This window comes from Danio rerio, chromosome 4 (assembly GCF_049306965.1).
Source record: "Danio rerio strain Tuebingen ecotype United States chromosome 4, GRCz12tu, whole genome shotgun sequence".
NCBI classification, from domain to species: Eukaryota; Metazoa; Chordata; class Actinopteri; order Cypriniformes; family Danionidae; genus Danio; species Danio rerio.
Window position 1 is genome coordinate 49,068,606 of NC_133179.1, and position 22,031 is coordinate 49,090,636.

At 36.2% G+C, this 22,031-nt stretch overlaps 2 protein-coding genes across 5 annotated transcripts in view; one reads left to right on the forward strand and one right to left on the reverse strand.

The window, feature by feature from the left end:
• LOC103910934 (uncharacterized) overlaps window positions 1–8,787 on the reverse strand; it is a 151,101-nt gene extending 142,314 nt beyond the window's left edge. The window contains exons 1-3 of one of the 2 annotated variants that reach the window (XM_073947919.1): window positions 8,737–8,787; window positions 8,240–8,389; window positions 5,913–6,003 (exon numbers count right to left, since the gene is read on the reverse strand). In XM_073947919.1, the coding sequence (XP_073804020.1) occupies window positions 5,913–5,967 (55 nt within the window). In that variant the 5' untranslated portion in view covers window positions 5,968–6,003; window positions 8,240–8,389; window positions 8,737–8,787. Of the gene's footprint in view, window positions 1–5,912 lie in introns of both variants that reach the window. The other variant, XM_073947918.1, reaches the window with a different exon arrangement.
• Window positions 8,788–9,340: 553 nt separating this feature from the next.
• On the forward strand, window positions 9,341–18,610 carry zgc:173720. 3 transcript variants are annotated; one of them, XM_073946435.1, is made up of 3 exons: window positions 9,341–9,381; window positions 9,819–10,000; window positions 17,225–18,398. In XM_073946435.1, exons 2-3 carry the CDS (start codon window positions 9,916–9,918, stop codon window positions 18,100–18,102), a joined length of 963 nt encoding a protein of 320 aa, XP_073802536.1. In that variant the 5' UTR covers window positions 9,341–9,381; window positions 9,819–9,915; the 3' UTR covers window positions 18,103–18,398.
• Window positions 18,611–22,031: the final 3,421 nt, after the last annotated feature.

A 22,031-nucleotide genomic window follows, 5' to 3' on the forward strand; every position in this document is an offset into this window, starting at 1 on the left:
TTGAAATTAAAGGGAAAGGAAACTAATATTGTTTTGAAAACAATGGGCAATCAAAGGGCTGTTAATAGCACTGTTTTGACTGGATTGGAAGTGTCTAACCTTCTTGATGACACCTTTTATAGTCTTCCAGAAGTCTTCACTCAAGAAAGAATGTCTGTATCCAGAGACAACATTGTCACTCAAAAGGATTTGGAAAATTGGCCATATCTGAAAGGTGTTGAGATTCCTCAAATTCCTGCTGATGTGGATTTGCTGATTGGAGCAAATGCTTCCAGGGTAATGGAGCCCTGGGAGGTTATAAACAGCAATGGAGATGGACCTTATGCAGTTAGAACCCTATTGGGATGGGTTGTAAATGGACCACTCCAAGGAAGCAGGAATAAGGTCAAATGTTCAGGTGTGACTGTTAACAGGATTTCTGTAAGAAAATTGGAGGATATGCTTGGTAAACAATACAATCATGACTTTAATGAGAATTCTGTTGAAAAGAAGGAAATGTCAAGAGAAGAGCATGCCTTTATGGAAAAGGTAAGCAAGTCAATTGAGTTTCAAGATGGACATTATAAATTGAATCTTCCTTTTAGGATGGAAATTCCCATGTTGCCAAACAACCTTTGTGTGGCTAAACAGCGCTTAATTGGATTGAAAAGGAAATTTGAAAGAAACAAGATTTTCCATCAAGAATATAAAGATTTCATGGATGAGGTAATTAAACACGGTTATGCCGAAATAGTACCGTTACATCAATTAAAACAGGATGAAGGGAAAGTTTGGTATATCCCTCACCATGGGGTTTATCACCCCAAGAAGCAAACATTAAGAGTGGTGTTTGATTGTGGAGCTGCCTTTAAAGGTACATCATTGAATGATCAGCTTCTGCAGGGTCCTAATCTGACAAATTCACTGTTGGGAGTTCTTGTGAGGTTTCGACAAGAGCCTATTGCATTTATGGCTGATGTAAAAGCAATGTTTCACCAGGTTAAAGTTGCAGAAGAAGATACTGACTTTCTTCGTTTCCTATGGTGGCCAGATGGTGATATCAATCAGGACTCTGTGGAATACAGGATGAAAGTGCATTTGTTTGGTGCTGTGTCGTCCCCAAGTTGTGCTTGCTATGCTTTACGTAGAACTGCTGAGGACAACAAAGATGACTTTCCTGAAAAGGTAATTGACACAATTCACACAAACTTCTACATGGATGATTGTTCGAAAAGTGTACCTTCTGAGGAAGAGGCCGTCTTGATGATCAAGGATCTCACAGATGTCTGCTTAGCAGGAGGTTTCCAGTTAATAAAATGGATCAGCAATAGCCGTATTGTGCTACAAAGTGTACCTGAAGAACACCGAGCCCAGGGCATAAAAATGATGGATCTGGACAAGGACCAGTTGCCAATGGAAAGAGCTCTTGGTTTGTGGTGGTGTGTTGAATCCGACACTTTCAATTTTAAAATAACTAGCAAAGATCATCCTTGCACCAGGCGGGGTGTCCTGTCAAAGGTATGCTCTGTCTATGATCCTTTAGGATTTTTGGCTCCATTCACTCTTACAGCAAAAATTCTCCTGCAAGAGTTATGTAGGATAAGATGTGGATGGGATGATCTGCTACCCTCAAATCTCCAAAGGCAGTGGTCTTTATGGTTAAAAGAGCTTGAGAAGATGGCAGATTTCAAGATGGACAGATGCCTAAAACCAGCAGGAATGGATGAACTTACCAACGTTCAGTTGCATCATTTTGCTGACGCAAGTACACTTGGATATGGCACTGTGACGTACCTTAGGATGGAGACAAAACAAGATGTTCACGTAACATTCCTACTCAGTAAAGCTAGAGTAGCACCTTTGAAATCAGTAACTATTCCACGTCTTGAATTGACAGCTGCTGTGCTTGCTGCTCGAGTGGACAAAATGTTAAGGGCAGAGATGCAGTTTCCATTGGTTGATTCAGTATTCTGGACAGATAGTACGTCCGTGTTGAAATACATAAAAAATGAGGACAAACGTTTTCTTACCTTTGTCGCCAACAGGATCTCTGCAATAAGAGAAATTACAACACCATTACAGTGGCGATACATACCTACGACTCAAAATCCAGCAGACTGTTGCTCCAGAGGTCTGAAAGCAGATCAGCTGTTAACAAACAGAGAATGGATCAATGGACCAAGTTATCTGTGGAAACCAGTGGAAGAATGGCCAGCACAAATATTTGATTCTGCTCTTAAAGCAGATGATCCTGAAGTCAAGAGGAACATATGTGTAAATAGCACTCTTGTAAGTGAACAGTCAAATGCTACTCATAGGCTGATTACTCATTTCTCAGACTGGACAAAGTTGAAGGTTGCTGTTGCTTGGCTCTTGAAATTAAAGACAGTTCTGAAACAACGAAGTCAAAAGAGAAAGGAAATTCAAGCCTCTTTAGACTCTTCTGGAGTAACTTCTAAAAAGACGGAGAAAGAACTTCGAAAACTAACTGGTTCTGTGGTTACACCAAATTTAAGTTTGCAGGATGTGAATGAAGCTGAAGTAGCTATTGTTGCATTCAGTCAAAGGCAACAGTTTAAAAAGGAAATCGATGCTCTGTCAGTTTCACCTGTTTCAAAAATAAGCCGAGACAGCAAGCTGTATAAATTGGATCCCGTCTATCAAGACGGTATTTTGAGAGTAGGAGGACGATTGAGAAATTCTGCTATGCCGGAAGAAAGAAAGCATCCGATCATTCTGGCTAAGGATCAGCATATTGCCACGCTCATCTTGCGTCATATACACCAACAGTTAGGTCACAGTGGAAGAAATTATATGCTTTCAGAGCTGAGGAAAAGATATTGGATCATTAAGGGTAATGCAGCTGCCAGAAGGATTATATCGAGTTGTGGCCATTGTAGACGTTTTGGAGTTAAGGTGGGTGAGCAGAAGATGGCAGACTTGCCAAAGGAACGACTCCTTCCCGATTTGCCTCCATTTTCGAATGTTGGGGTGGATTATTTTGGTCCTGTGGAAGTTAAAAGAGGACGCTCCATTGTAAAACGTTACGGAGTCATCTTTACTTGCATGGCAAGTCGAGCAGTTCATCTGGAAGTCGCCTACTCATTGGACACTGATTCATGTATTAACACTCTTCGAAGATTTATCTGCAGACGAGGGCAAGTAACTCAAATAAGATCAGATAATGGTACCAACTTTGTTGCCGCAGAAAAGGAATTAAAGGAATCACTGAGATCATGGAATCAAAACAAGATTCAAAGGGCAATGCTCCAGAAAGGTGTCCAGTGGAGTTTCAATCCTCCAGGAGGTTCGCATTATGGTGGAATCTGGGAACGTGTAATCAGAATGGTCAAAATAATTTTGAATTCCATCCTACATCAGCAGATTTTGGATGATGAAGGATTCCATACTGTACTATGTGAAATTGAGGCCATTCTAAATGATCGCCCAATAACTAAGTTGTCAGATGACCCCAATGATTTGGAGTCACTTACTCCAAACCATCTTCTTCAGATGAAAGGTAAACCAGTATTACCACCTGGATTATTTGAAAAATCTGAATTATACAGCAAGAGGAGATGGAAACAGGTCCAGTATATGTGTGACTTATTCTGGAAAAGATGGACAAATGAATATTTGCCTTTGCTTCAAGATCGGCAGAAATGGAATAAGGAAAGGAGAAACTTTGTTCCTGGTGACATTGTTGTCATTGTGGACTCGTCTGCCCCTCGAGGGTCTTGGTTAATGGGGCGAATTCTGGAGGTTTTTCCAGATAAAAATGGACTTGTTCGTTCTGTGCGAGTACAAACTAAAACCAGTGTACTTGAGAGACCCGTGACAAAACTTTGTCTGTTGTATGACAACATGGAAATATAATGGACTGATGGTAAAGACTGTTAAATTTGACACCTACACAGAATTGATTAATGCAATGTTTATAGTGTTGCTTTAATGGCTCTTTGTATGTACATTGTTGAATTGTTATGTCTACCTGCCATGTACAATTAGGGGCCGGGGTGTAAGAGCCATTATGTTTTGTAATGCTGTTTTTGACCACTGGGTGGAGTGTGGGTTTGGAGGAGTATATAGGTAGACAAAGACTTAGAACAACAGGTGTATAATTAGAGGGAAGCACAACATTTTTTGACCGTGTTTGAAAGAGCTTTATTGAGGCATTCAATGTGATTTTATGAGCATTTATATATCAGACTGTGAGTGGAAATTGAACCATAAGAACTGTCTGTGCAAAAAATAAATCTGATAAGCAGTATTTGGAGGATGATTCGTTTGTTGAGCTCTCACGCGTCAGAAACAACCCTACAACACCTCAAGTGACAAAATGGTCATTTGTGTCACTACACCCACGTTCAGTTCATTGTTAGTAAATCCAAACGTGAGCGATTCTGAGCGTGAAACCTGGCGTACACAAAGTTTTTGTGCGTACGCATCGTTGATACATGAGGCCCCTGGTCTGTTAAAAAATTCTACTTCATATATTCTTTCGACTCCAATACAACAGCCAAGTTAATTATCAATGACGGAGTGTAAAGCTTGCGTGCTTCAGCAGAGCGTCTTGCTGTTTATGAATGTGGAGACGGAGAGAATGCGCAGTTTAGTTTCACCTTAAGATATTGAAATATAAACTAACACTGAATTGCTCATCACGCTCAAAGAGTTCAACTAAAATGTACAATTGTTGTTAGTTGCACCCGCGGGAAGCACATTGAACCTAACAAGCCATTCTTTAAATTTGATATTCTTGAAGTATGTGAAAAAACCTCAGATGCTTTGTCATGTTGGTCTGCACTCTGCTTTATAACTTATTACTTTCATTAACATATTTATACTTAGCTTTGCCATCGTTTTTCACCACATGTAGCCACTCTGTTAAGCACATCTTGCGGTCCATCTCTAAACAAATGTTTAAACTAATACTGAAGGTGCTCTCCAGCGGCAAAGTTTCTGGCAGAGTAGCAAGTGGAAAAATGTGCATGCAGAAATTAAACAAGAGAAATCAAAATTTAAATTATATAACAAGTATGGGATTCTTAGCATCTAATCCCATCTAAAAAGTTATGTTTTTTTTTTTTTTTATAGTTTTGGCTGCTGTAATCATTTGGATTAAATTACCCTAAAAATCCTGCTCCTTTAAGGGATCATTTTCAACAAAATATTGTTATAATAAAATAAATGAAGTAGCCTACCCAGTATAAAATAACAGTAGCAGAACTAACTTTATAGCGACAGCTCGGCAGAGTTATCACGGGTATAAAAACAGGTGGTTTTATTCCTGATGAGAATATTTATTGTTGTCAGACTACACTTTCACATAAATACTCCTGAATTAATAAATCAAAACTCACAGCTAATCAGAACAGCCTGTGCGTGTAGCATCTCGTCAGATCATACGGAACTGACAGTCAAAATCTGAGGTAAATCTTAAATGAAGCAAGACAAGACTGCTTGACTCTTGCGTGTGTAGTTACAATAGCAACCCAACATTCTCCTCAGAATTTCCAACAAGCTTACTTTAATACGAAATTAAAGCAGGTAACAAACATGAAGTACAATTGTGGTGCAGCGATGAGACGAATGTGTTGAGTGACTGTCAGGAGGCGTGGCTATGCAGGAGGATGGTGTGTGTAAACTCGCTTTTAGAAAAGAGAAACAGAAAGCACTTACTGCTGTAGGGCTGCCTCTGATAAAAACAAAAAACTCAAATAAAGTAAACAGGTTTAGAAAGCACAGCTGATATTGCTTTTTGATCCTGTGGGAAAGCAATAATGAACCGGTTAAAATATTTCTGAATAATATGTTGAAAAACTATGTTTTGACAAAACTTAAACCCAAAAGGTTCATGGCTTCGGAACAAACAATCAGGGCTGAAGCCCAACAACCTCCCGTGCCACCCCTGATCAGGAATAAACACCAACCTATTTGTTGTTCAGAGTCTTCATTTTTAATTTTGCAGGGTTCTGGATCACTCATATTCCTGCTGTCCTTCAATAAACTCTTTACTGGAGCCTGATGGGAATATTCTAGTGTTTATAGCTGAACTGGAGGAGAAGACAATTATTCTAATTATATGCTGTGGCTAAAATGAGTATCGTGGTTTTTTTTTTTTTTTTTGCCTAAAATAAAGATCACGACTTTCTCACGATTCTGCAGATGTAAAATAAAAGTTATGAGTGCATGGGCTATTATTATTGTTATTCTCAAACGTGGTAAAGCAATAGGCTTTGTGTAGCTGTACTGTTTGGTTACAATGCTACATTTTGTATAGACTTTTTTTTAGGAAAATGTACTTCTAATACAATACATTATTAATAGATTTTTTATATATTAGCTTATTTTAAACTCAAGATTAGTATGTAAACAGTGTACTAAAAATCAACTAATGTTTAAAGCATTTAAAACACTTTTAAAAAACACACTAATAAAAGTCTTTTGGATGTTTTTTTTCTGTAGTGTACTTTATTGTAGTACAATAAAAATATATTTAAGTATTACTGGTATTTAGTATACTTCTGTCAAGTGTACTAAAGTCCTACTGAAGTATAAACATACTTTTAATTAGTATATTTATAGTGTAAAACCATCAAACTTTTATTTAACACAAAAAAATAACAATGTACTAAATATGTATTTTCGGGTATTTAAGTGTATTTTAATTGCATTTAATTATATTTTTTCACCTGGGTGAAGAACGCATATTGAGAAAAAGCTTCTGTTTTTAGGATCTAAAAATTCATCCTTTAAAAAAATCTCAAGCAAAAAGATTCCAATGACGCGCCTGCTGGTATGTGAAGAATGTGGTCAATACTGACGAACATCACACTCAGATGTTTGCATATCATCAGCATGCTGTAATCAATTTTTTACGCATGAAAAGTAATTTTTAGACTAGTTTGTTGGCCAGTTGAAGTCAGTGCAATGCTAAACGTTATTGTTCCACTATTTTTGTTCATTTTGTATCACATTGTCCCACAACATCATCATATAGTTTAGAATACTGGACAATGTTTTATAATCATTAATTATTTTAGTGTCCATTTCATTTAGCATATTTCAAATTGGGGGCATCCACATTTTCTGACATACTTAAAACCAGAGTTTCTGCAGGTGTCACCAATTTAAATTTAGGACTTTTAAAGACAATTTCAATATGAATGAAATTTTAGACTCATAAAGGGCTAAAGGCCAAAGAATTTTTCAGATGGCCCAGATAGAAAGTTTAAATATTTTAGATATTTCTTAGCAAAATTCTTAGATCTTAATTATTGTGTAAAAATAAGCAAGCTTTATTTGTATCCACACACTTTTTTTTCCAACATAAACTTTATTTAAAATAAAAAACCAATTAACAAATGCTTTTAAATTTTTAAAAACTATAATAAAATAAATTTATGCACAACAATCTGTCCAGGTCGATGTCCTCAGCAGTGAATACATGGAGCATGTTTAAATGTTATTGTAAGGAAAATGATTAAAGCATTATAATAAATAATGTTAAAATGACCTTTTTGAATAAAAAGTTGAAAGTTTTATGGAGATGAATTGTTGGTGATTGTATGGGTTTTGGCCAGATTGGGTAACAAAACATGAACAAAGGAAAATGAAGATTTGTCTATAAAAGATTTAAGACCTACAACAAAATAATTCAGTAAATTTAAGACTTTTTAAGGCCTGAAATTTGGATTTTGGAATTCAAGACATTTTAAGACTCCGCAGAAGCCCTGTTTAAACACAATAGCGCTGGTAATTAGTTATTAAAATAATGATTTAATTCTAGATACTATCTGTGAGAACTAGTAACAACTACTAAAAACAAGTTTAAAGCCATAAAGAAGTCGGAATTATGATCGTGACATATGCAAATGGAAAGTACTAAGCCAACACTATCACTGTAATAGCAGATATCTTCTATGAGAATACTGGCGGTCAAATATCATCAGCTCAGTTAAACTTTTTTTATATAGCGCCTTTGCTCAGAAACGATTTACAAACAGTAGAAGAACGAGAAAAGTAATAACCTTAAGAAGTAGAGAAATGGGAGACTAATAATACATAAAATAGCGACAAAACACCAAGAACAAGTAACAAGAAAGAAACTGATTCCTGTCTTTCAATGAGTGCTTATGTGCATTTAGGAGAACTAGGCAGCACACTCAGGGCTGCAAGGTTTAATTTATGCTTGTTATTAAAATATATCTAAATGAGGATCAAATGACTGAGTAGGTCTTTGAGAATAAAAACTAACCTGTTTGTTCCTGCAGATCTTCCTGTTTGACTGTGAATGTTTCTTCAATCTTCACATCTTCACTCTCCTCTTTAATAAACGCCATCTTAATAACAGTGTGGAGATCAGTCGCTTCAGCAGGAGTTTTTCTCTGTGTTTGGACACTTTATCCTGTTTAAAATGAACAAAACAATAAAAATGTTCGTTTTAAAATGAATAAAACAATGAACAAAAAACCAAGAATGAGCTGATTAAAATTAGAAACGTAACTACTTTTCTTATATATAGTGATGTATACTTAGAATGGAATGACATTATGTTATATATTAAATCGAACCTTCATTAAAACACTTTTCTGTTGTTCAAACAATAGCCCCCACCACTGGGAGTAAAATAGTATTACGTTGTATAAAGGGTTAAAATAATATTGTCAACAGCAGGTACAAAATTAAGCACTGAATGAAAAACTGAAACTTTAATCAATCGCTTTATATTTGTATAAACGCTTTAAAACAAACCTTTCTCCAGTCAAATAACAGTGTGGGAGCGGCGCAGCCTTATGACGTCACACGCCAAGCCAAAATAAAAGTCTTTTTTTGTTTAGCGTTTTTGACACTTACCTTTGGAGTAGGCCCAGCTCTAGCTTGGAACTTTAGGGTGGGCCAAAACAAAAACATATATATATATATATATATATATATATATATATATATATATATATATATATATATATATATATATATATATATATAAAGCCTAAACTTAAGACTTAAGACTTAGCCTGAGCGTTAGCCTGCCCTGGACCAGGTTAGTTTCAGCATAAGTTGCCAGGGTAACTAAGTTTGAACTATCGTAAATTTGATTTATGAAACAGAATCTGCCATTAATAAAGCCTGGCTTTTTCTGTAAGCTAGTTTTATGGAATAGCCCCCTGTTCTCTCTTCCCTCTGGTATTCTTATCCCCTCCATTCGTACATCATTTTATTTTTTATTTTTTGTTTGTTTTCATGCTTTTTTCTACATTTTGCGTTCCACACTTCTATCCAGTAGGTGGCGGGAATGCACCATGCAAGTTGGTCTGCCAACCGAAGGCTTTTATTATGGCGTGTCGTGTGACGTCATGAGGCTGCGCCGCTACTGCGCTGTGATTCAACTGAAGAAAGGTTTGTTTTAAAGCTTTTACACAGATATAAACGGATTGATTAAAGTTTCAGGTTTTCACCAGATGCTAAATGATATACCTGCTGTTGGCATAGATGTAAAGTTGGTTTTATATTCGCACATTCGTTCATTTAGAAGTCTATTAGCATGCAAGTATGACTTCTGAACAACATTAACACTGTTTATTTGACTGTGAACAATGTTGTACTTTAATAGTTTGTAATAAGTGTTTTGATGAAGGTTTAATTTATTAAATAGCATAATGTCATTAATTCTAAGTATACATCACTATATAAGAAATGGAGTAACATAGTTTTATTCAGCAAATTTGTGGCTATTGTATCTTGCTCGGACTTGATCTTTTACCTGATTTCTGTTGAAGCAAGAGTTAAAGTGAAGTTATTTTGTTTCTCTTCATTGTTTTATTCATTTTCAACAGGACATTTTTATTGTTTTGTTCATTTTAAACAGGATAAAGTGTCCAAACACAGAGAAAAACTCCTGCTTGAGCGACTGATCTCCACACTGTTATAAAGATGGCGTTTATTAAAGAGGAGAGTGAAGATGTGAAGATTGAAGAAACATTCACAGTCAAACAGGAAGATCTGCAGGAACAAACAGGTTGGTTTTCATACTGATATATTTTTAATAATAAGAATACTAAATTAATCCATCTTGCAGCCCTGAGTGTGCTGCCTAGTTCTCCTAATTGCACATAAGCACTCATTGAAAGACAAGAATGAGTTTTTTTCTTGTTACTTGTTCACGTGTCTTTTGTCATTCATTTTATGTATTATTAGTCTCCCATTTTCTCTACCTTCTTAAGGTTATTGCTTTTCTTGTTCTTTTAATATTTGTAAAGCGTCCTTGAGCACTGGCGCTATATAAAATTTATAAAAATGATAAATTAAAAAAGTTTAACTAAGCTGACGATATTTGACCTACAGTATTCTCATAGAAAATATCTGCTATTTGGTTGATGGTGTTGGCTTAGTACTTTCCACTTGCATATGTCACGTTGATCACAATTCCCTTTTTTAAATCAACTTCTATGGGATTAAACTTGTTTCTAGTAGTTGTTACTAGTTCTCACAGATAGTATCTAGAATTACATCATTATTATAATAACTAATTACCAGGGCTATTGTGTTTAAACAGGGTTTCCGCGAGTCATAAAATGTTGTAAACTCCAAAATCTAAAATTTAGGCCTTAAGAAGTCTTAAATTTACTGAAATATTGAGTCTTAAATAAAGTCTTCATTTTCCTTTGTTCATGTTTTGCTGTCAAATCTGGCAAAAACCCACACAATCACCAACAATTCATCTCAATAAAACTTTTAACTTTTAATTCAAAAAGGTCATTTTAACTCTATTTATCATAATGGTTTAATTATTTTCCTTACAATAACATTTACAAATCTGCTCCATGTATTTACTGCTGAGGACATCGACCTGGACAGAATGTTGTGCATAGATTCAGTTTGTTATAGTTTTTTTTAAACGTTTAAAACATTTGTTCATTTGTTTTTTATTTTAAATAAAGTTTTTGTTGGAAAAAAGTGTATGGTTACAAGTAAAGCTAGCTTGTTTTGACACAATATTTAAGATATTTTGCTAGGAAATATCTAAATTATTTAAATTTAATATTATTCATAATTATTGTATTATTAATATTTAATATAAAAATATTTTTTTGATAGGACATATAATTTTTTTTTTCATCTGGGCCTTTTGAAAAATTCTTTGGTTTAAAATTTAATTCATAATGGTCTTAAAAATGTCTTAAAGTCTTAAATTTAACTTGGTGACACCTAGAACCTTTGGTTTAAATTATGTCAGAAAACGTGGATTCCCCCAATTTGAAATAAGCTGAATGAAATGGACACTACAATAATTGTTATAAAACATTGTACAGGAATATCCACCCAAAACAGACTCCAAACCAGTCACTCGCTGTTCCGCTGCTTCCTCTCTGGCGTTAATGTGCTCCACAGAATTGTGTAACTCTGTCTGAAGCTGGTCAATTTGATTACAAAGTTAATTTGACTGTGCAACGGCCTTTTCAAAGTCAGCCTAATCAAATTGCCCTTTAGTGCATCAATAGCTTGAAGGACCGCACTGTTATCACTCGCCAGAGCCGTCTCTTTTTTTTTTTTAGATGCAGCTTGCACTTCGGGTTAGCATTAGCATGGAGGCTAGTAGCGGATTCTGCCTCCCTATGGTTGCTTCGACCTTTATTCATCCTGATTTAAAATTAATTACCCTCAGAACAGCTAAACTCATACACTTATAAACGCTTATTTTCCAGGATAGGTAGGTTTAGGTTATTTAGGATAAGAGCAATATTAAACAAAATTTTAAGTTTTATGTAAGGACCTCAACAGTTTGCGTCTTCACATGGCGCCGCTCCAACTGCAAGTCCAAAACAAACAATATAACAATAATCACAATGAAACACAAAACCCTCAGCACTTATAACTCAAATGAAAGTGAAAGGAAAAAAATGTGAATGATTTCAGGCCAGCAGATTCATCCGATTTGAAAACGGAAAAATAATAATGATAATAATAGTATGGGGAGAAAACAAGAAAAAAGAGAAACAAGAGAAATAAAATGAGAATTTGAGCAAAGAAAACAAAAACTTTTGGTCAAGGGAAATGAGAGGGGAATGGCGGATGTGGAGGTGTGGATGTGAAGGTTGAGGGTGTTGACAAATCCAGCCGGTGAGTAGCAGCCTCAGGTGCCCAACAGGAAACTCTGACACTGTCGATTGTGGGATGAAGGCTTTTGGCAGCTGACTCTATGCCAGCAAGATAAATCGATAAGTTGATTTTGTTCTGGACACACTGCACTGAAGTCTTTGATGACGCACTCATTCACAGACATCACGAGCACTTAAGTAACAAGACATCGGCCTTTGCTCTGTTGCCTTGATACGTACCTTCGCTTTTTGTTTCTCACAGCCAGTTGTTAAGTTTACACTGCTCGTCTCGACCCGGTTTCCCTACTCGTGTCCCTGCACTGCAACAGTTCAGTCAACTTCTCTTTCTTCCGCACACCACATAATGCTGCGCTTTTCAACTCTCCTCCTCTTCTTTATACCCATTTCCTTTTTGCTGTCCCATGGGTGGAGACCAATTAAACAATGTTGTCACTGAAAACGCCAGCAGTCATAAATGCATGATTATATGCTTTCATGGCTTTGTGATCAAAAAATGTTGTTATAATAGAGGCCAATGGAGAAAAAACAGCCATGAATATAATGAAAAGAGTAAATTTGGCCAGAGTGTATTGAGGTTTTTTTTTTTTCAAAGCATTTTCCCTGAATATGTCAAAATAATATGTCCCCAAATAACAGTCTGTTTACTGAAACACAGGGAAAGTTTTGGCCAAACTCAAAATCAACCCATAATGGATAAAAATGACCCAACAGCACACAAGGGGTAAGGTGCACGTTTCAGCCTTTATGCAGATGCTGTACAGCATCTCGGTCACCAATCTCGGTCCTGTCCCTGCAAGGTTTAGCTCCAACTTGTCTCAACACACCTGCCTTGATATTTTAAGTATACCTAGTAAGACCTTGATTCAGCTTGTTCAGGTGTGTTTAATTAGGGTTGGAGCTAAAATCTGCAGGACACCGGCCCTCCAGGAACAAGTTTGGTGACCCCTGCTGTACAGGTATGTCTCATGTATGCAAGGCAAATATTCAGCTAATTGTTCAGTTATTACCCCACAACATTTTTTTCTGATGTGTTTACCAGTCAGGCCACAGAATGAACAAGTATTCCCTGTGTGGTGATATGTGAACAGGTTATTGAGATTGGCTGTTCTGTGTCATGATCCAGGGTTGCTGGGGCAACAGGGGCAGAGCCAGCACGAGCAGGCTGACACAGAAGGCAGAAATATCGCTAATGAGTGCATGCTTTAATAAAGTGAAATTCTGAGTTCTAAAGCAATGGTCCACTCTGTTTAACATGACATGGTGTCAGAATGAAAGTCCTCAGCGCACTCCTATCATTTGAGAAGGAGGACGAAAGGATAATGTTAAAGTTTCACACGCCCTAAGGTTTTGATTATGCACAGCCATCAAGTTGGCTGGCGTGGAAGCAGCGTTTATCTTGATTTAGAATTTCAACAAAATTTGACAAGGAAGACATTGATGTACAGGTTCACTGCTCTATGCAATGGGCAAGCAGGCTGAACCCATAATCAGCACATTTTCGTTTTCTGTAGAGGAGGAAAATGATTACTACAATGCAGTAGTTAAAAAGTTTGATGAACATTTTGTGCCCAAACGCAACTTGAATCTTGACTGTGCTTGATTCACAAACAGAATCAACGAAATTGGGAAAGTATTGAAGCGTTTATCATGAGTCCATATGAGCTGGCAGAGTTTCATGATTTTCGTGCAACTAAAGACAAGCAGATTTGTGATCGCATTGTGATTGGAATTGCAAACAGCAACGTGTCTGAAAAGCTGCAGTTAGAGACCGATTTGACGCTAAAGAAAGCGATACATATTGCTCGCCAGTTGGAACTGATTAAAACAAAGCGTTAAAATTCAAGGAGCAGGTGATGTAAGTGAAGTGAGCTACAAGTCTAAGCATGGAGGCAATTTAAGAAATACACAGGAGGTAAATACAGAAATTCTGACACTAAACTAAGAGATGAAAGTAGTAAAGTTACATGTTCAAGTTGTGAAAAAAAACACAAATATGGGGCCTGAACTGCTTGGGGTAAACAATGCCGCAGGTGTAATAAACAGGACATTTCGAAGTTGCTAGTAAAACAAAAACTGTAAAAAAAAAAAAAAAGTGACCAGTGATCAACAAGAGGATGAAACTAAGGGAATATGGTTTCTGGGGTCAGTTTCTGATGATGCTAACGAAGATAGATGGCATGTAAAGTTACTAATGCAGGGGACTACTGTTAATTTTAAAATTGATACTGGCGCAGATATCAAAGTTATGTATGAACAAATATTTCTAAAATTTCCTGTTTGCCCCTATCTTACTTAAACATCTGCTGACATCTGAAGTCCCGGTGGCAAATTGGACTGTAATGGTAAATTCATAGCCTGTACAGAAAGGAAAGGACAAAGTGTCAGTTTCTGGACTTAGATTGTTAAAGGCCCATACAATAACAATCTCCTCAGTCATACAACTGCCCGTGAATTTATACTGGTGAGTAGAGCTGATTCTGTCGACATGGAGGACTCTGTTTTTGGAAACTTTAGACTCTTAAACTGCAAGCCAATCAAAATTGAGCTCAGAGAAGATGCTTAACCATACAGCCGCTCTTCCCCTCGTTGAGTCTCCTTTCCATTGCTGCCAAAAGTGGAAGAGGAGCTGCAGTGAATGCTAAAGTCACTGAAACTACAGACTGGTGTGCACCAATGGTGCCTGTGATAAAGAAAACTGGCAAAAATAGAATCTGTGTTGACCTAAAGAAACTGAATGAAGCAGTAAAGCTAGAAGGATTCACTCTGCCTAAACTGGAGGATATCTTACCAAAACTATTTGGTGCATGCATTTTCTCCACATTAGATGCGTCCAGTGGATTCTGGCAGATAGCATTGGATTCAAGCTGCAGAAAACTCACAATTTTTATAACGCCAGTTATAAAAAAGTGAACTTAAAAACACATCTGTGATGTTGACAGGTTATGGTTAAGAGTTTGACGATTGTAAGCAAAGGATATTGTTAAGTTGATATCTGTAACCAGGTTGGAAAAATAATTTGCTTTGTTCTATGTTGCTAAAAGGGAACTTGCTATATATTTACTACAGGGGGGCATCATCACTTTAAGGAGGGGAGATGTGGTGATATGTGAACATGTCGGGGTACAGGGTTGCTGGGGCAACGGGAGCGGAGCAATTTACATTGTAAAAGCACTAGATAAATAAATTGTTCTACAGGTTTTACGTTCAAAAGATGAATAATTTGAGTAAACCGTTCTGAGTACTGGTCAGAGCACAAAGGATGAGGAGACAGGTTATCTGTTTTAACACTTTATATTGAATGTTGAGGAGTGGACCCCAGATGAAAATACAAGGATGTACATAGTCTGAACAATAATAAGTACAATAAAATAATAAATAAGCTACAAATGTATAAACAAAATTTGCTGTTATGTATTAAACCAGTATTACTTATTAACATCAGTGACATTTTTTTACTAAACAATTTAGATAAGTAGAAATTAGATTTATCTGGAAAAAGGTCTAGATTAAACATTCATGTGTCGATAGAATACTCATTCACATGCAGGTATACATTAAATGCCCAGAAATGCTACAAATTGTGAGGCAGTTAAACAGTCTTTCAGCCATACTAGCCCCTTTCCACGTTTAATTTATAACATATCAGATTCACATTACAATATAAACTGTTAGGAAAACCTCAAAGGAGAATAATAACGGTGATCTGAACAACTGAATGATCATTACGGGACATGTCCGGGCTTGTCCGTATACTAAAGATGTATATAAAATTGTTTGGATAAAACAGAAACCATTAACAAATTAATAACGAAAGGGCTTATTTTGAGTCCAGTGACTAGCATCCAGATATTGCATCTGCAGCAATCATTGAAAGCGAACGGTTATAAAACGTCTTCTCAGCTGTTAATGCGCACAGCTTTCATGCACCCGCAGACATCGGCAGCTCCTCTCACTTAGGGATGGCTGATGTGAAACTGACGTTTCAACACAGTGTCGAGATCCTGAAGCACAAGTATTTCGAAACACTGCACCGAAGCACCCAAGTCACATGACTTAAGTGTTTCGAAACACCTGGTCACGTGACTAAAGCGATTCAAAGTATTGATCAGCTTAGAAGCGTGTCAAGGCCTGGCGAATCTGTATTTGACTGCCAAGGTCAGAGAAAATCCCTGTTTCATATGGCCTAGTGGACTGTGCGTGTGCACGCTGTTGCTATGCTTCGAATGACTTTTTGGGTTCGAATCCCAACTTGTACAAATACTCTGAAATCATGGTTTCGTGTGTTTTAATCATGTTTCTGTTTTGTGTAGCCTAAATAGGATACAGCTGCAGTTACGCCATCAATTTAGCATCATTTTTTGTAACACTGTAAAACAATAATTAATATTTTACAGTACTGTGATGGTTGTGTTTTAGGTTTGGGTAGACTTTAATAAAATTCAATAAATGGAAAATTTAATGAATAATATAAATAATCCTTGACGACTTCAGGCCACATTGTCTGATCTAGAAACAACCCTGTTTTAAGACCAAAACAAGACATATGTATTTAGAACGTGTTTATTCGGTTGTCAGACCAATGTTGAAACAATACAAGAACAAAGCATTACCAACAGGTATTAAAGGATTTCAAAATGGCTATATTAGCCTGGATTCAAACCCACTATCCCCGCATGGTAGTCAGACACCTTTACCACTCCACTAAATAACTTGAAGATTCAAGTATACAAAGTGGGGTTTATTACCTCAGTTTGCTCAACTGTTCTTTGCTAAAGCTGTTTCAATGCAATACATAAAAAAATGACAACTAGATGTCACTGTAGAGTGGGGTTTCGAAACGTTTCACAGCTTCGACACATTTGCTTTGACTGTTTCAGTGTTTCATGAAGCCTCGCTTTGCCCACCACTACTGCCTTAAATTAAATCTGCCTAATTGCATTAAATCTGCTTAAATGTGTACACATTAATGGACAGAACTAAATATTATCTGATTTATTTTACATTTATAGCGCATCAAAATTACGATGTGTGTAGCCAATGTTTCCAGTGTCTTTTCACTTTTCAGCTTTTTATGAGAGTTTGTAAGACTTAATGAAAACTTATGTTTTATCTATTTATTTCAGACCTAAGAGAGAATGAGGGGAGGAAAGAGGAGGAACATCATGTCAAAATTGAGGAAAAAAACAATTTACATACTGATGGTATTTTGAAAAGGACAGACAAGACTCGTTTCACTTGCACTCACTGTAGAAGGAGTTTTGGAAGAAAAGGCTATCTTAAGATTCACATGATGATCCACACTGGAGAGAAACCATTCACATGCACTCAGTGTGGGAAGAGTTTCAGCTGCTCATCACACCTTAATCTACACATGATGATCCACACTGGAGAGAAACCATTCACGTGCACTCAGTGTGGAAAAAGTTTCAGGAAATCATCACACCTTAATAAACACATGATGAGCCACACTGGAGAGAAACCATTCACTTGCACTCAGTGTGGGAAGAGTTTCAGTCAATCATCATCCCGTAATAAACACATGAGGATCCACACTGGAGAGAAACCATTCACATGCACTCAGTGTGGAAAGAGTTTTAGCCAATTATCATTCCTTAATCACCACATGATGATCCACACTGGAGAGAAACCATTCACATGCCCTCAGTGTGGGAAGAGTTTCAGCAAATCGTCAAACTTTAATCAACACATGAGAATCCACACTGGAGAGAAACCATTCACATGCACTCAGTGTGGGAAGAGTTTTAGCCAATCATCACACCTTAATAAACACATGAGGATCCACACTGGAGAGAAACCATTCACATGCACTCAGTGTGGAAAGTGTTTTACCTGCATATCAAACCTTAATCAACACATGAGGATCCACACCGGAGAGAAACCATTCATATGCACTCAGTGTGGGAAAAGTTTCAGCCAGTTAACATCCCTTAATTACCACATGAAGTTCCACGCTGGAGAGATAGAGTTCACTTATACTTAAGCCACAGTCACACTGGACTTTTTATAACTTGACCTCTCTGGACAGAAATGTAAAATATGGACCAGTCGCTCACTTGACCCCCTGGGGTCGAAGACCGCGTATACGCGTTCTGACAAGTTTTTACCTCATTGAGCTGAAATGAACCTAAATTACACTTTCAGTTTTGATCGTACAGATAAGATCAATACATCAATCGAATCTGTTAGGTGTCTACTTTTAAATGTGTACACTCACAACAAAAACAAAGTAGTGTGCTTTTGTAAAACAAGGATAATAAACAGTGTAGGCATTCTGTCTTTTCTCTCTCCGTGAACTGTTTTTAGAAACGCGTCAGTAAAATGCGCTAAAACTCAGCTTAAACGCAGCTATGCATGTTGAAAACAAATATTGTTTGATAAAATAATCAGTATGAAAGCAACGCTATGTCTAGCTTCTCAGTCTGAGCTCATTAGAGTTAATGCGACCACGCCCACGAAGCTTTGACATTACAAACAGCCTGCATGAGGAGCGCGCAACAGTAGACTGTGTCAGGAAAAACACGTCATTAAAATGAACTGAAACTCAGCAAATACTCAACAAAGAAACATGTGAGATGTTTCTAAAGAAAGCTTGATATGTCTACTTTTGCGATAAGTCTTACGATAAGTCTTATTCTAACGTTTATGACCTTTATATATATATATATATATATATATATATATATATATATATATATATATATATATATATATATATATATATATATATATTATTATTATTATTTATAAAAATAAATACTTGTTTACAATACAGGTGCTGTTCTGTTTAAAATTTATATGTGGTGACTGAGTTTATTAGGTTTACTAGTATCGAGTTATTTTGTATGATAGTTAAATATATTTTAAATAAACTGCAAACAAAAAAATATATAAATAATCTTATTTTTTCTCAGATTCTTTCTTGAAACTCTTAGTCAAATACCTGTCTGATGGCTCATTATGCAGCTCATTATGCAGGTCTTCTCTGGTGTTACTCACTGCATAGTAATGATAGTTCATGCCTTCTCGCATAAACTATTTTTACACAGAAAGTGACTTAGGAATTTTATTTCATTTTATTGTTTTCTGTGAGAAAGTAAACAAGATGATTCTTACATCATTTTGAAGCAAAAACACTAGACTACCAGATCCAGTTCTCAAAAGTCTTGTGCACAAATGTTCTCTGTGTGTTTCACGGCCATGTTTCAGTGACTTCAAAATTTTAGTTTTTCATTAACCACGCATAAACATTTCTTTCTCAAAAACACAAACACATATAAACATGCTGCATAGGTATTATTGTAGCCTAACTTGTGCTGTTAACAGTGTTATCACACATTAGCTATTAATATGTTTTTAAGATACTGAAAACAACACAAATGTCAGTGCATGTCAAAACTTATCCAGAGCCCCAAAACACCCTCAGACCCCAGAGGGTTAATGTCTAATCATCTTGTTTAATCCCGCCCCTTTTCTAGGGCTGCTCGATTATAGTTTTTTGTTTAGTTTAGTTTATTTGTTAACAGGGTCAATGCAATTACATTTGCATGCTTTGTTTATTCTCCACAAATAAACAGGTAGCACATCATAATAATAATGTAGATTAGAGTGCTCACATATCTACACTATTATTACTGTAGTAAATTAGCTCAGGGTTATTCTTCCCGCACCTTTCCCGCTGTTATAATGTTGCGAGTTATGATTCAGATTTCAAGGCTCGTGTACCTTCTGGAACATTATATAGCGGAATAGCTTAGCGGGAGGAAGAGTCATTTGAACGGGGCTTCAAATGAATCGACTCTTTTGATCCGAACAAACAAGTCGTTCAGCAATGCTATCAACATAAAATTTGAGCAGGGTAGCAAGATCAAAGTTCAAGACATTAGATTCATTAATATACACAGGCACCTTTCTTTATACAAAATTAAACTTTATTGACTAATCTAACAAAAACTAACACCTAACACAAACACACATTCATACAAGCATAGGGGAGAGTAACAAACGTGAAGAGGTTGAGAGGATGTAATAATGGGAAAAACCTATGAGTCTGTAAGAACAAACCAAGCAACCAAACGTAATCAAATTCAATATAACCCTTCTATTGTCTCTTTAGGGTTAATTTAGTTCACAACAGTTTAGATGGGAGAAAGGTGATACTTGCGGTCTGTTCGTGATGTCCGAGCTCCCGTTGTTAAGCACATGGTTGGTTGGCTGATCTTTGTTCCTCACGAGGTTGTAGTTTCAAGTTGAAGCGGCAAAAAGCATTCTGGGCGGTGAAATGTCCGAGCGCGGTCCGATTAACCCTTTCTGTCTGGGTTTCTGCCTGCTTTCTTGGAGGTTTCTCAGTCTGAGGAAGTTGTAGAGGGTTCCAAGAGCGAAGAGAGAGAGAGTTTAGCTTGGTCTTCAACTATATAGGGCAGGTTCGGATCCACCCTCCATGGAAAGTTGACCAATTAGAAGCTAACTTCCTGGAATATTAAATTTATGGGTCTCTGTCCGAGGCAGAATAATTTGCATAGGCAAATTTTATGTAAATCGAGACAAAAATGTTAAAGTCTCTTAAAACGTTAATATGTTGTACTCATTAAAATAAAATGTCAACGATCAATTTGTACAGCGAGTAAGCTTTTCGAAAAGTCCAAACTTGAACAGTATACGAGGATGCTTAGCCTAGGTACAGTTAAACATTATATGCAAGGGTATTAAAACCAAAAATATTAATACAAGAGAAAGGGAAACTTTGCAAAACATATGATTAAACATAAAGAGTAAAGTTTATATGAAAACAGTGTTAAACAGCAAATAGTCCTTTGTAAGTCATTCCTTTGCTTAGAGCCGCATGGCACATTCCGTTGGGTCGTAAATACCTTGGAATCAGGTTTCGAGCCTTCTCTGGGCAAAGTTGGCTGGTTGTGGAATAAAATGCAAAATGTTTATGTGTCTGGTCGGCCATATTCGTTACACTTAAATTAATTCACAGGCCATATAATTCAATAAATACAATTCAGTAATTCATATAAAGCATAAAATGTCATAAATATTAACATATTAATTAGATAAAAACTAACATCTGCACTGGAAAAAAAATATTTAGCCCAGCTTTGTAGGCTCAATTTAAACAAGAAAAATATTCATCCTAAAACATGAAATAAATGTTATAGAAACCAAAATTTAACTTTCTCAAGTATCAAAATATTGTTACAACACCAACTTATACTTTTTTTGATTGTATTTCTTGAAAAGTAAAGCTTCAATGAATGATCTGGCAGATAGAACCTCATAATTCCAAGCGGAAAATGACTTGTGTTTTTTACTTCAATTCGCAAGTGCAAAGTAACTGACATGACAGAGACCTTAAGGGTTCTCTAAATGCAAATGATCAATGTATGAAAGAGAAATGCTACACACACATTGTTTGATACATGGAATGCAAAAACTTTTAAGCTCAATATCACAAAATCATTCAGAACGCAGATAGAACCTTATAATTCTAAAATGACAATTTGCCAAACCTATTTTACACAATCTAATTTCACTTAATAAACAGTTTTGTCTTAAAATATATTCAAAATTCTCTAAAACTGGACTTTTCCACCAAGCTCTCAAATTTTGCCATATTTCCTTCTTTTAGATATTGGGATATATAATCTTTTCCAGTACTCTTTTGCTTTGGGTGTTACAAACACGTCTTTAGATAAGCAAGAATAAAACATTTTTAGTATACCATCTTTGAAAGCATATTGATTTTCTTTAAAGTTAATCACCCTTCCTTCATCGCTGTGCATTTCCAATTTATTCTCTATCTTTGACAAGAGTTATTGAAAATCAATTTACTAACATGAAAAAAAATAGACTGAAAGAATGGAAAGAAATTATAGAAAACAACAGAAAGACCTTCTGCAGTTGCTA

Bases quoted from the DNA above. Each gene is read 5' to 3' on its own strand.
- zgc:173720 (XM_073946435.1), top strand. From the start codon at position 9,916: ATGGCGTTTATTAAAGAGGAGAGTGAAGATGTGAAGATTGAAGAAACA. The intron at 10,001-17,224 runs GTTGGTTTTCAT...TATTTATTTCAG, and splicing joins AGATCTGCAGGAACAAACAG to ACCTAAGAGAGAATGAGGGG.